At 47.2% G+C, this 15,021-nt stretch overlaps 1 protein-coding gene across 1 annotated transcript in view; it reads left to right on the forward strand.

Annotated features, from left to right (window-relative positions):
* The window catches only part of NGFR (nerve growth factor receptor), a 60,429-nt gene extending 46,394 nt beyond the window's left edge, over positions 1-14,035 (forward strand). The window contains exons 6-7 of the mRNA XM_028702292.2: positions 5,180-5,340; positions 8,592-14,035. Coding sequence (XP_028558125.2) covers positions 5,180-5,340; positions 8,592-8,893 — 463 coding nt within the window. The 3' untranslated portion in view covers positions 8,894-14,035. The remainder of the gene's footprint in view (positions 1-5,179; positions 5,341-8,591) is intronic.
* The last annotated feature ends 986 nt before the right edge of the window (positions 14,036-15,021 follow it).

Here is a 15,021-nt window from a genome sequence, read left to right on the forward strand (position 1 = left end):
TACAAGCTGCTCCCATCATTGCCGCTTCATCCTTCCTCTGCCCCATGACCATCCTCATTTTGTGAAATTTACTTTGGGTCAAGCAAAGGGTTTGCTCTCCGGTCTTGGCAGAGCTGTTCGAAACTGGGATGCAGTTGCAACCCAATAAGAAGATGAGGCTCTGTGTTAGATTCCCATTTTCCCAGCCAGAAATGTGTGCAGAGTAGGGATGGTCAAATCTGTCAATTTCAATCCATTCCATTTCTCTCTTTTTTTCCAGTCTTAAATTCAGTTCTCCACTTTACCGTAGAAATTTGCAGATTTTCGTGAAGATAATCCTGTGGAAATTCACCAGCATTTCTGTACGAAATTTCCCCCAATGTGCACATTTTAAATGTGTTTTTGACTAACACAATGCATTTTTGTATTTTATTCTTGGAATGTATGCATTTATATGTGCAGTTTACACTAGCACGTGCATTTTTGTGCATGTTTCTTGGCTGGAGAACTGCGCTGTGAAATTCAGAAAAGGGCAGATTTTGACGGATAGCTGTGTTTCAGTTTGCAGATTGTTTCAGAAAGTGTGAATTCGGTAAGTTCGCCTTTAAATGTGAACTGGATCACATTTCTCCCACATCCCTAGTGCAGAGAGTGTCACTTTCCCACTGGGCACCATCAGTCCCACTCCTGTCCTCTGCAGGGAAAGGTGCTCCATCACATACTAAGTCACCTCCGGCTTTCCCATGCCCCGAAGTAGGTTTTGTGGTGGGGATGGGGGTAACTTAGGGCAGGGAGGAGGCGGCGGCAGCAGCAGCAGAGGCAAGGCATTTTGATGAGCATCTGCTTGGAGTTTTCACAATGCCTTGATCCCTTTGGGGGCAAGCAAGGTGGTCTTCGAGCATCCTTGATGCTCAGCAGCAGAATACACACCCATTTTCTCCTTCCTCTTCAAGCTGCTTGTGTGGGTTGGTGTGGGTTTTGGCGCCCTCCTCCATTTGCCCCATAGGGCAGGGAAACAGTCTCTGAGCCTGCCAACATACCATTATTGTCAAGCCTATGTCTTTTCCAGACAGCTTCCATTGCCTAGATCTGGGAGTCTTCTTCTATGTTGTTGGGTTCCCAGAAACCAGCCCTTGAAGGCTGGTGCCTGATTCCTCATCGGAATGTGCAAGGAGGTGCCTCCAGACATGGAAATTTGGCAATCGTTGCCAATCTGCTTTATGCTGCAGGCGGAATAGCAGCGCTTGGTGTAGGCTGTTGCCTGTAGGGATTGGTTGGGCGGCAGGGAGGGAGGCCAACAGTAGGGGGAGCCAGAGGAAGTAACTGGCAGACTTTTGCTGAGTTCTACACTGAGACTAAGGAGGAAGAGTCAGAGATCCAGTACCATCCACATCTGGGGAAGGGCTGTAGCTCAATGGCAGAGCCTCTGCTTTGCCTGTAAAAGGTCTCAGGTTTGATCCCTGGTATCCCAGGTAGGATTGGGAGTGCTCCCTGTTTGAAAATCCCGAAAAGCAACTGCCAGTCACTGTAGACAATGCTGAAGTTGATAGCCTCAACACCTTATGCTCCTGTGTTTCTATCCCCTTTAGTGAGCCAGTGTGGTGTAGTGGTTAAGAGCGGTAGACTCGTAATCTGGTGAACCAGGTTCCATTCCCCGCTCCTCCACATGCAGCTGCTGCGTGACCTTGGGCTAGTCACACTTCTTTGAAGTCTCTCAGCCCCACTCACCTCACAGAGTGTTTGTTGTGGGGGAGGAAGGGAAGGGAGAATGTTAGCCGCTTTGAGACTCCTTTGGGTAGTAATAAAGCGGGATATCAAATCCAAACTCCTCCTCCTCCTCCTCCTCCTCCTCTTCTTCTTCTTCATCTTCTAGTTGCAAGTAGGGAGACAGGCAGTTGGGAGCTGGATGAGGGCAGGCTGAGGTGGGTGGGGCTGTGCCCCACTTGCCCTAATGGGATGGTCTCCACTGCCAACTCTGCTTCTGGAATCCAAATAACAATTTACACTTTGGCTGGCAATCCCCCCTTTACTCAGCTCTAAATGTTGGGTGTGTTGGTGGGGAGGGGGATGATTTTCAATTGAACCATGGTGTGGAGGGAAACTGTTAATTATTAACTCTACCCTCATTACACTCTTGATCATGATTATTCCCCCAAACACACTGCAGTTTGGGGAATTGGAGAGGAACTGATACAAAGGCAATGACATACCCGCCAACATTTCTCTGATGAAAACAGAGACGTCCTATTCAACAACAACAGCAGCAGCAACTTTATTATTTCTACCCTGCCCATCTGACTGGGTTGCCCCAGCCACTCTGGGTAGCTTCCAACATATATAAAAACATAATTAAGCATTAAACATTAAACAATTTGCCTGTACAGGGCTGCCTTCAGAGGTGTTCTAGAGGTTATATAGTAACTTATCTCCTTGGCTTGGGGGTCACATAACTCCATACCCTCCAACATTTCTCTGATAAATCAAGGACATCCTACCATACCCTCCAACATTTCTCTGATGAAAATAAAGATGTCCTAAGGAAAAATGGGACATTCTGGGATCAAATCAGAAACCGGGATGGCTTCTGTAAATCCGGGACTGCCCCTGGAAAATGGGTACACTTGGAGGGTCCGCAATGAGATTTGAAAAGGCAAGGGTTAAAGCAATAGAGTTGAATGGTAGACAGGAGAGACAGACCATAGAGAAGGAAATGTCTTGAGTAATCTATACAGGCTATAACCAGCCAATCTATGTACTGAACAGCTGCGCAACGTATCACCTACATCTGGGGATACTGCACAGCTGTTCCATTGTGTGTGTTAAAAAAACAAAAAAACAAAAGCTTGGCTTTTCTATGCTCCGAGGGTTGGGGAGGGGAAGAAATGCTGAACAGGGAAACATTGGAGCAGGATGTTTTGTTGAAAACGCCGTTGAAATGCCTTGTTAAAAAGTGAGTAAACAAGGCTTGGCTATTCCGTAGTAAGTGCATAGTTAAGATAACAGAATTCGCTACCACAAGATGTGGGGAACGCAAACGAGTCGGACAGCTTCAGAAGGGAGTTAGGTACATGCCTGGGGGATAACGCCAGCCATGACGGCTTTATTATGTCCAGTATCAGAGGACGTATGCCTCTTAATGCCGGTTGTGTGGGATTATGTGTGGGAAAGAACTGTGGAACTCAGGTGCTGCTTCGCTGGTTTCCCACAGGCAACTGTTTGGCTGCTGTGAGAACAGGATACAGTGGTACCTCGCAAGACGAATGCCTCGCAAGACGGAAAACCCGCTAGACGAAAGGGTTTTCCGTTTTTGAGTTGCTTCGCAAGACGAATTTCCCTATGGGCTCGCTTCGCAAGACGAAACGTCTTGCTAGTCTTGCGATGTTTTCTCTCGCTTCGCCCCCCCTTTTTCTAAGCCGCTAATAGCCTTTTAGCAGCTAAGCTGCTAAGCCTTTAATAGCCGCTAAGCCGCTAAACCGCTAATAGCGCTAATCCGCTAATAGGGTTGCTTCGCAAGACGAAAAAAACGGTAGACGAAGAGAATCGCGGAACGGATTCTTTTCGTCTTGCGAGGCACCACTGTATTGGACTAGACTGGCTTATGCATGCTGCTCTGAGATGCACACGGGAGTCAGGAACATAACCTCTGCACAAACCGGCCGTTGCCTGTGTATATAGTATCCACCAGCGTATTTATGGGCTTCGTTTCCATTTGATTGCTGTTTCAGGAAATGCATAATAATAATAATAATAATAATATATTATTTATACCCCGCCCATCTGGCTGAGTCTCCCCAGCCACTCTGGCCGGCTCCCAATCAAGTGTTAAAAACAGTACAGCGTTAAATATTAAAAACTTCCCTGAACAGGGCTGCCTTCAGATGTCTTTTAAAGATAGGATAGTTGTTTATTTCCTTCACATCTGAAGGGAGGGCGTTCCACAGGGCGGGTGCCACTACCGAGAAGGCCCTCTGTCTGGTTCCCTGTAACGTCACTTCTCGCAATGAGGAAACCGCCAGAAGGCCCTCTACATTAGGTAGAGTCAGGTTTAAACACACACTTTCTCCCCGCATCTTTTAGGCCCACCAAAATCTAGAGCTGGCTAGTGATGAGCTACATCAGCACTAAAGTTCAGATTTGTAGGCAGCCCTGGAATAATGATAATAATAATTTATTATTTATACCCTACCCATCTGGTTGGGTTTCCCCAGCCACTCTGGGCGGCTCCCAACAGAATATTAAAAACACAATCAAACATTAAAAACTTCCCTGAACAGGGCTGCCTTCAGATGTCTTTGGAAAGTCAGATAGTTGTTTATTTCCTTGAAAACTGATGGGAGGGCGTTCCACAGGGTGGGCACCACTACTGAGAAGGCCCTGTGCCTGGTTCCCTGTAACCTCACTTCTCGCTAGGAGGGAACCACCAGAAGGCCCTTGGAGTTCGACCTCCGTGTCTGGGCTGAGCGATGAGGGTGGAGATGCTCCTTCAGGTATACTGGGCCAAAGCTGTTTAGGGCTTTAAAGGTCAGCACCAACACTTTGAATTGTGCTCGGAAACGTACTGGGAGCCAATGTAGGTCTTTCAGGACTGGTGTTATATGATATTGGTGGCCATTCCCAGTCACCAGTCTAGCTGCCGAATGGCTGCGGTGGGGTTGCAACCAGCCTGCTGGGCTACTTGATAGCTGAACCCCATCCTTAGAAGGTTCACCCCTAGCTAGTGTAGGAGACCTTTGGCCTTGCAGATGTTGCTGAACTCTAACCCCCAGCATGCATGGCCAGCGATGGTGGGAGTTGTAGTTCAGTGATAATTGGAGGGCCAAAGGTGTCCCTTTCCACCTGATCCAGAGGGCGGGTTCATGGTCTTCTGGTTCAGCATGGGAACTGTCCTAGGGCGATAAATGCAGGCTCTGTTTCTTCCATATGAGCCTTTGTGGACTTCCATGAAAACTTTGGTTGCTGAGAATCAAGGAGCCAGTGCAGACGAATGCAACCTCATGCCTGGACTGGAGAAACAGTCCCTGCCGCGAGGTTTGCCTGAGCAAGCCCCGAGAAGATTGGGCTCACCACACCCAAAGCATTGTGATCCGCAGGGAGCAATCTACCGTGCTGGCAACGGCGCCAAGTTTGTGGTCTACCTTGATCTGGGAAAGGAGGCATGAGCATCTTGAGGCTCAGCTGTTCCCTGCTTTTTCACCTCTAGGTGGAACAGCTGCAAGCAGAACAAGCAAGGAGCCAACAACCGCCCCGTCAACCAGACGCCTTCGCCGGAAGGGGAGAAGCTCCACAGCGATAGCGGCATCTCGGTCGACAGCCAAAGCCTCCACGACCAACAGCCGCAAACACAGACGGCATCCATGCAAGGCAAGGGGGATGGCCTGCTGGGTGAACGGGGAGGAAGGCCTAGGGGACGCCAGCCAGCTTCAGGGACAAGGGGGCAGCAGCTGCCCAGTGTGTTCAGGCTGTCACCTGCAAATCATAGAACTGTAGAATTGGAAGGGACCATGAAAACCATCCAGTCCAACCCTCTGCAATGCGGGAACCTTTCGCCCAATGTGGCACTCAAACTCACAACCCTGAGATTAAGAGCTTCATGCTCTACCGACTGAATTGTAGGAGCCAACTCCTAGGGTCGAGTTCCCTTTGGCCCCCCAATAAAATATTTAAGGGGGCATTGCCATTCAAATGGTGTGTGCGCACCATGTCCTGAGATCAATTACCTGCCCCCTCCCTCATATTTTATTCAAGCTGGCACCCTTGGACTGAGCTACTTTAGTTGCAACTGGTAGAAGCTGGTGAACCAAGCAAAACACAAGGGGAGAAAATGCGAGGGGAGAAGGTCAGTCTCTTTTTCCATCGCCCCACAGACTCCATGGGGAATTCCATCTTGATTTCCAAACTGAAAGGGAGCATTGTAGGACAGGGCCGTTTGGGCAATCAGACTTCCGATGCAGAAAGCAAAATGCATAACAAGTACAGTGGTACTTTGGAACTCGAATGGCTTGGCTCCCGAACGCCGCAAATCCGGAAATAAGTGTTCCGATTTGCAAATGCTTTTTGGAAGCTGAATGTCCAACGCAGCTTTGGTGGCTTCTACGGCTTCCGCTTGAGTGCAGGAAGCTCCTGCAGCCAATCGGAAGCCGTGCCTTGGTTTTTGAACGGTTTTGGGAGTTGAACGGACTCCCGGAACAGATAAGTTTGAGAACCAAGGTACCACTGTATTCCCCAAGCAAATATGCATCTATCCATCCATACATCTCTCTCTGTGTGTATTGCACAGAGCCCCAAAATACTCAGTGTAGGGTTGTTTTTTAAAACCAAGGTGTTTTGGGTTACAGAACTGAAATGATAGCCCCTCTAAATCTATTCCCCCACCCCCCAATGTTCTTTATTTAGAACTGGTGATTTTAAATGCCTTTCTTGTTTGCAAAGCTTTAAATTGCAGGGGTTGGACCAGAATACCCTCTGGGTCCCTTCTGACTCACCAATTCTATGAAAACAAATAAGCAAAAGGGTGTAGCTTTCTCACTTCTTCCTTTGGAAATTAAGATCACCTTTCACTCCAGATCGATGGAGTAATTCAGGGATGGACAGCAGGACCTGTCTACCATTAGGCAAATATGTATCATCACTGGAATGATGCTGGCGGGAGGCAGAGACTTTTATTCAAATATCAAGAAGAGTTGAAACAAAACCATACAATGATTTCTTTACCAAATTTGTTAGGTCCACTAGAACATTTTTTCTGGTTAAAAAAATTAGTACGGAACAGAACTAATCCTATATACTTGCCTCTCGCACGGCCACTTCATTATAAATAGACTGTGTTGCATACAAATTAATACAATAATTCAATACAATCCATGTATGGTGCCGGACACATTGCAGCTTAGTGTTCTTCAGTATATGCATAAATCTGATTATGATTATTGTTGAAAATTAGTGGGCGTAGCAGATTTATTTAAAAAATAGATGCTTGCCTCCATCCATCCATCTTTCTATCTATATTTGGAAGAGAAGTATTCCCACCCCCACCCCCACCCCAGTTTAAGACTGATTTTCACATGTATTCGACATACGTTGCCTTCCATTGTAATTCTCCCACCATCAAGTATGGCCCACTCTCCATTCTACTCCCCACTCCCACATTTCATAGCTCAACAGATTCTTTTCTGACTCCAGCACCCCTCTGTCGAGAGCCAGTGTGGTGTAGCAGTTAAGAGTGGTAGACTTGTAATCTGGTGAACCGGTTTCGCGTCTCTGCTCCTCCACATGCAGTTGCTAGGTGACCTTGGGCCAGTCACACTTCTCTGAAGTCTCTCAGCCCCACTCACCTCACAGAGTGTTTGTTGTGGGGGAGGAAGGGAAAGGAGAATGTTAGCTGCTTTGAGACTCCTCAGGGTAGTGATAAAGTGGGATATCCAATCCAAACTCTTCTTCTTCTTCTTCTCTGTTAGCATTTTGTTTGCTCAGATGGGAGGCTGTCAAAGCAGTTTGCTAAACTGGTCTCTGAAACAGCCCCCTCTCAAAGTTTACAGATGGGGGGACCCCACTTCAGAGAGCAGCTTGGCTTAGGGCCTTCCTACACCATTACTGACACTGTGGCCAGAGAAACAGAGAGAGAGAGAAAGCCTGCGCTTCAAAGTGCAGAAAACCTTCAAACTCCCTCCATGTTTCTCCTTTAAAACTCCGAGGAAGTTTAAAGAGAAATGAGGGGGGTGGGGACATAGACATCTCACCCCCATCAGCTGTTGGGCACTAGGAGCACCCCCTGCTCAAGGTTCCCCTCCGCGTTTCTGCTTCAACCCTCCATGGAAGTTTAAAGGAGAAGTGTGGGAGGGTGGGGGGTGTTGAAAAGCCATTTGTAAACATCCCCATGTGAAGATGCTTACAAAGGGCTGTTTGAAAAACCCCTGCAGTTTGCTTTGAAGTCCTGACAATCAGAGCAGCACCAGATTTAGGGTGGTGCAGATGCCCCCCCTGCACTGGGTGCCAAGCTGAGAGGATGAATAATAATAATAATAATAATAATAATAATAATAATAATAATAGTATCTGACTGGGTTGCCCCAGCCACTCTGGGCAGCTTCCAACATGTATAAAAACATAATAAAATATTAGACATTAAAAAGGCTTCCCTATACAGGGCTGCCTTCAGATATCTTCTAAAGTTAATAATAATAATAATAATAATAATAATAATAATAATACCTACTCAAAGTCAGGGGGCACCAATTCTTGTCCTTGCTCAGGGTGCCATATTACCAAAATCCATCCCTGATTGGAGAAGCAAAACCTGATGTCACTCTGACAGGTGATTGACAAGTGACTGACTCCAACCACCAGGCAGCTTTGGCCTGCAGTGGGTTGGGGAGATAAAGATCTGGCCTTCTGGCTCAAAAAAGGTTCCCTGCCCTTGGTGTAGACAACTCTGAGCTGGGCGGGACAATGGCCCGACAGCTTCCTCAGTTCCTAGTGGGGCACTGATGGTCAGATGCAGGTCTGCTTTCCCATGGACAGATCCAGGCCTTCTTGGCTTCTGAGGTGGGCTGGATGTTGACTTTGTACCTACGTGACCCCTTTTGTGCTCCCCACCCCTGTTCCCCCCACTCCAGGCCTTAAAGGAGACGGGAACCTTTACACCAACTTGCCTGTCAACAAGCGGGAGGAGGTTGAGAAGCTGCTGAACGGTTCCACCGAGGAGACTTGGCGCCACTTGGCTGGGGAGCTGGGCTACAAGGATGACCACATAGACTCCTTCACTCAGGAGGAGTACCCCGTCCGCGCCCTCCTCTCCGACTGGTCCAGCAAAGACAGCGCCACGATGGACGCCCTTTATACCGCCTTGCGCAAAATCCAACGGGGGGACATTGTGGAAAGCCTCTACAGCGAGTCCACTGCCAGTTCGCCAGTCTGAAGCAGGGGTGGGGCGGGGCAGAGGTCCTACGGGCCAGCCCCTCTGTGATTCCCCACCCTGCTTTCTCCCTCACCGATGCCTCTCGGGGTGAAGACACATGAAGGAAAACAAAATGGAGCTTAGTCTCCCCATGGCCACCATCGTTTCTGGGGAGCACCGGAGCAACCCTGTGATGCGCTGCGTCGGTTGTGGGTTGTTTTCTTCCTCCTCCCCAGTATTTTCACCCAATACCTCTTACCTGTAGCAGACAGTAAGATGCTAAAAAAAAAAGGAGAAAGAAACAGAGGAAGGTAACTGGAACGAATGTTATTGCTTGTGTGTGTGTGTTTCAAGAAAAAATGGATTGACAGCATTTTGCTGGTCCTGCAGAACTTGCACCCAGTCGATGCTGCTAGTTTGGTCTCACTCTTCCAGGTGCCTCTGAACAGCCATCTTATGTGCCTCTCCATCCTTGTCTCTGTGGATCCTCTTTCCTCACTCGTACCTGTCAATCTTCAGCCACTGACGCTTCCTTTTTAGGCACTGTGTTCCCCTAAGCCAAGAAATACAATAGGCAGCCTGGCTTGAATGTGTTGCGTGGCCGACGGACTTGAAGGAGGCTGACAGAGGGTGAATATTTGGATCTGGAGCATGAGGATGTTAAGAGGACACGATGGAGACTTTATCTTCAGGGAGCGTCTCTGGGAGGGGAGGAAGGATGTGATTTCTGGCTTGTCAAAACTGACACTGTGAAGATCAAACCTCGAAGTATATGGATGGAGGCTTAGGAGGAGACCCCCATCCATGTTCCCATCCATGCGTTGGTGGCAACATCAAGAATGTCTTTGGTCCCTGATCTCTCTTTTTCTTGCTCAAGATGCATTCCTCGTAGTTCAGTGAAGCTGTGTTGAACCTCGTCCCATAGCTCCCTTGCTGGGTTTGATCAAAGCTAGCCAGTCCCCAAATGGGACAGCGCTAGTTTAAAAAGGGGTTATAAGCCATACTTGAGAGAGCAGAGCTGGCCAAGGCAAACAAACTAACAGTGCAAACATTGTCGTTAATGAGTGGGAATTGTATTAATCACTGTGATCCTATAAACCTGGCCTCCGACGTTATCCCAGATGTTGTGTTCGTGAGACATAATTAAAAGCGATGCTCTGCATTCTTCCTCAGACTAGTGAACCAATCACTGTGGGTTATTAAAGCCATTACCTCTGTTGCATTAAAAAGGGGGTGAGCAAAAGTCCCCCTGGGTGGCCTTAAGACATAAGGTGGAGAGAAGAGGGCTGTTGGTTCTACGCTAAAGACTCAGAGCTAGATTTGGGTCGGGGGTTAAACCTCTATGGTTTGCCGGTGTTCCCCTATCCCCACCCATTTTCATAAATATTAGAGGGTCCCGAAAAGTAACATAAAGGATGGGGGGCGGAACGGGGATGGTCTCCATAAGTTAAGAGGATCCACCTGAAGTCATTGGGCCAACTAAAGTGAACTGGGATTATCGCTTCCCCCTTGATATATATTACAAGATCTGTGTAGACCTGGTGGAGAACTTGTGATGTTTGAAAGTTTGCAGCATTTTGAACTACTGCGGAGCCTGCCAGAGGAGATCATTGCACTGCTCCTGTTGTCTCTCTGGACTGGAATTATGCAGAAAAGGGATCCACATAAGTACATATAAGGGCTTTAGAAAGAGATGGAAATCAATACATAAGAAAGCTGGGATGGAATGCAAGAGAATTTTCCAGCCCCACACTTGGGTGTGATGAGGAGTATATGGCAGCCCTCCGAGAATGGTTGCTTTTCTGGTTAAAACACATTTTGATTCCGTCAATAATTTCTCCAGTGTTTTGCCTAAACCGGAACATCTCAATTTGCCTTGAAAATTTGCTCTAGGCAAAACTGAGTGGCAGTTCTATATAGGATGGGATTATTAATTTTTTTTAAACCTCTCTCTTGTCAGACAACTGGGACTACCACTTCCTTTACAAGCTGTTGGCATCAGATGGCCAGAATCTCTAAGTAAGAGGTGGACAAAAATCCAGAAGACGTGGCGAACCAGTATGCAAGTCCTGAGTGGTAGAATGTATTGGGAAATCAACACCACAGATGGTGTGTTACTCCCTTCGAATTGCCACTCTGGTGATTAATCTTCCTCCTGAGCCACTGGTGCGACAGGTATCTGTAAACACCTGCACGCAGTATCAGCAGATATCAGCAGACAGCGAAAGTGGGGCTTGAGGCATGGATACAAAGCACTACATTTATTATTTACAGGACAAAGGAAAACATGGCTCCTCTTACTTTCTTCATCGGCAAGAGAAGAGAAGAGCAAAAGCAAGATCACGGAAACAGCGTATCTGAACTTCCGGTCCCATGACATCCAACACTGTGGAATGTAAATGCAGACGCGTGACAACAACAATCACACATCTGCAGCACGGAGGAATGGAATTCCCAACAGAATGGACTACACAAGAAAAACATGAAACTGCCATATCCTTAGACAACCCATTGGCCTATCCATCTCAGTATTGTCCACTCTGTCCCCTTGAGGCACACTGTCCCCTTGAGGCACGCTGCAGCCAAGCATGCCCCTTATTTTATTTTTTTGTGGGGGCACCATCCTATCTTCATGCTTAGAGAAGAGAGGCAAGATAAAAGCACTGGTGAAATTTGGATCATTGCGGACAATCATGTGTAGAATTACCCCCCATCTCGGTGGGTCTATTTCTGCATACAAAAATAAAAATAATAATAATAATTTCAATCTCATTTCCCCCCCACCAACTTTGATCATAGTTCTAACACTGGTGGGACAAAACTGGTGGCGGTAACTCCTAGCCAGAGTGTGTGCACAGCTCTGTAGTAGCTACTATCTATGAACAGAACAACAGAGAATGTTTGACCACTGTTGGTGAGAGCATAGTGCCATGTATTCAAACTGAACTAACAGCTTTGATGTCAAACTCTTTAAAACAGAGATGGCGGAACCATTGGCTGCCAATTCCAGAAAGCTTCGTTAGAAACATTTTGTACCTTGAAAGGTGGCAGACTCTCCTTCCTTGGAGGTTTTTAAGCAGAGGCTGGATGGCCATCTGTCATGGATGCTTTAAGCTGAGATTCCTGCATTGCAGGGGGTTGGATGAGATAACCCTTGGGGGTTATCTCTACTACCCTGTGAGTCTATGGTTCTGTCCCTTCTGGTCCACATTCTAGAATGCAATCATGGAATTCCAGACCGGCGGAATGACCTCCATGTTCATGTGCAAAACGCCCACATGCCTGATGAAATCAGTGATTGTGTAGCACACCGAAGACCTCTGCAGATGAGCATAGAGGCCTGGAGGATGTTTCTGGGCCACATTAGGCCTCCCTGCACATCCACAGAATCCCTGATATTGCCAGTGAGATAGTGGACTATGCACAGGAGCCTGGAAAGGTTTCAAGGACTCGCCAGAACTTAACAGAAGCTGCTGCATTAGCTGAAAGATTCTAGGAAGTCCTGTTTTCCTTCTGGGACCCATCCCACCCTGGCCGGAAGAACAGTACACTCCACCGTAGGCTGTGCTTGTAGCAAAATCAGGCAGTGTTCTTGTCTGATAGGACAGAGGCCACGGATATCATCTCTAATTAATAAATGAGCATGGAACAGGTCCAGCTGCAACACCCCAGTTTACTACCTCTGGAAGATCACAGAGTTGCAGAACGGAAAGAGGAATCTCACGGTTATCAAAGCTGTCGCTATTTTGAGCGAGGGATTCCATCTCATACTGGAACTTTAGTTCTGCACAGCTAAGCTAGATGAGCAGATAAGTGCTATGGTAACGTGGCACAGCAAATCCACCTTTAAAAACACACACCTTGTGCTGTTAGGAAAGCGATGGGAATAAATGGAATAAAAACGCGTAGGGTAAATGACCGGTGGATGGGGAGCAGCATAACCTCTCGGCAAATAAATTGGAACGATTGCCTCATGAAGAGCAGGCATCGTTTAGAAGTTCCGTGAAACCTTTGTGTGAGCAGCTCAGGATGACTGCTCAGCTGAACGTGGCAGAAAGATACTGAGCATCCTTTTTGTTGTTGATGATAGAAATCACAAGAGGCAGTGATGGCCACCAATTTGGATGGCTTTAAAAGAGAATTAGACCAATGCCTGCTGGTTAAGGCTATTGATGGCTACTCGCCCAGCCATGTTCTGTCTCCAGTATCAGAGGCAGTATACCAGGAATTCTGTATATTGCTGGAAACCACAGGAGAGGAGAGTGCTGTTTTCATGCTTGGAGGATTCCCATGGACATTTGGTTGGCCACTGTGAGAACAGGAGGCTGGACTAGATGGGTCCATGGCCTCTTCTTATGAATATTCAGGCCCTCCTCAATCTTAAATTCATGAGAACATGTGTGCCTTTGGAGAAGAAAGCCAAATGTGTGTGTTTCGCCCCCCCACCCGATAAGTCAACAGATGGTAAATTCTTAAGCTGATAACCAACTATGAGACAGGGGAAGATGGGGAGTCATGGGTTATACAGAACGTGGTTGCAAAATGGACACTGATGCTGAATAAGCTGATTTCACATGGAGAAGAGTCTTCTGTATCAGATCCATGCTTACGTTTCTAAAGGTATTTTGCATGAAAGAAAGAGGGAAAAAAACCATTGGAAAGCTACATTTCCCCACAAAACTTGGTTGGCATATTTCTAAATCTGGTTCAGAATTTCACAGCTAGAAAGAAAGTGAGAGAGAGAGAGAGAGAGAGAGAAAAGTATTATAAAAGAAAAAGGAAATAGCCAAAGTTAGTACCTTAAAAAATAAATCGCTGCCTATATTTTACATTTCTTTATTGCGATGCGTGGGGTTTCTATTTTGTTAATACTCTTGTTCCCCTGTCCCGTGGTTTGCTTGTAATACAAATGCCAGTTTATTAAAACAGTCTTTACCAATAATAAACATTTCTGTAATAGAAGCGATTGGATTGGTCAGTAGGTTTCACGGTGATTGTCCGAAAGGCCCATTTCCCCCTGGCTTTTCAGTTTGCATGGGTGGATGACTCCAAGGGGACGGCGGGGGAGGGGGCGAAAGGTGACTTTAGATGATGTTGTAGTGGCTGCGTGGGCAACTGTAACTGTGTACTGTTCAGATGTGAATAAATATGTGTACCTGTGTCCATCTGTGTCTCACGTGTCTTCCAGCAATCCAGCAGGGGAAGAGGCAGGTTTTATTTTCAGCTCGGACAGGTCTCAGCCTGTTGTTCTCCTTTTCCCTGCCTTCATCTGTGGCTCTCCAAACAGCTTACGATTTCACATTCCTCCCCCTCGTTGTGCAAAACTGACAACCCACCTACCCCCTCCCCCCCCAAAAAATGCCTTCTAAATTCTGCAGCCCCCTCCAAGTTTACTTTGCAATCAAAATAAACAAACTGAGCAGATTTAGGTAAACATAGTCAATGTGCATAAATCTCTTCTAGATGGTCCAGTTCAGACACAGATGTTTGCTCTTAGGGATAGATGATCTGGACTCCCTTTTGCTTGCGTTGACTAATAGACATGTTCAAGCACATAATTGATGAACCGGTGTTATGAATTTCCCCGGGACTGGCATATGGCTGGCTGGAGGTCAGTCTCTCCAAGGGCAAGCCCCTTTGCAGTTTCATAAAGGTAAAGGGACCCCTGACCATTAGGTCCAGTCGTGGCCGACTCTGGGGTTGCGGCGCTCATCTCACTTTATTGGCCGAGGGAGCCGGCGTACAGCTTCCAGGTCATGTGGCCAGCATGACTAAGCCGCTTCTTGGGAACTAGAGCAGCACACGGAAACGCCGTTTACCTTCCTGCTGGAATGGTACCTATTTATCTACTTGCACTTTGACGTGCTTTCAAACTGCTAGGTTGGCAGGAGCAGGGACCGAACAATGGGAGTTCACCCCGTTGCGGGGATTTGAACTGCCAACCTTCTGATCAGCAAGTCCTAGGCTCTGTGGTTTAACCCACAGTGCCACCCGCATCCCTGCAGTTTCATACAATAACGCAATAGTCATTTTATTCTTTGCATCTGTCTCCTTCTCCTTGTCCAAAGAGCTCAGCATAATGTGGGCAGAGCTTGCACTCCTTGGGTGGTCTGGTCTTGTATCAGGTCCAAATTTGTTCGGCAGCAGGT

Source organism: Podarcis muralis, chromosome 13, assembly GCF_964188315.1.
Source record: "Podarcis muralis chromosome 13, rPodMur119.hap1.1, whole genome shotgun sequence".
In the NCBI taxonomy this organism is placed as follows: domain Eukaryota; kingdom Metazoa; phylum Chordata; class Lepidosauria; order Squamata; family Lacertidae; genus Podarcis; species Podarcis muralis.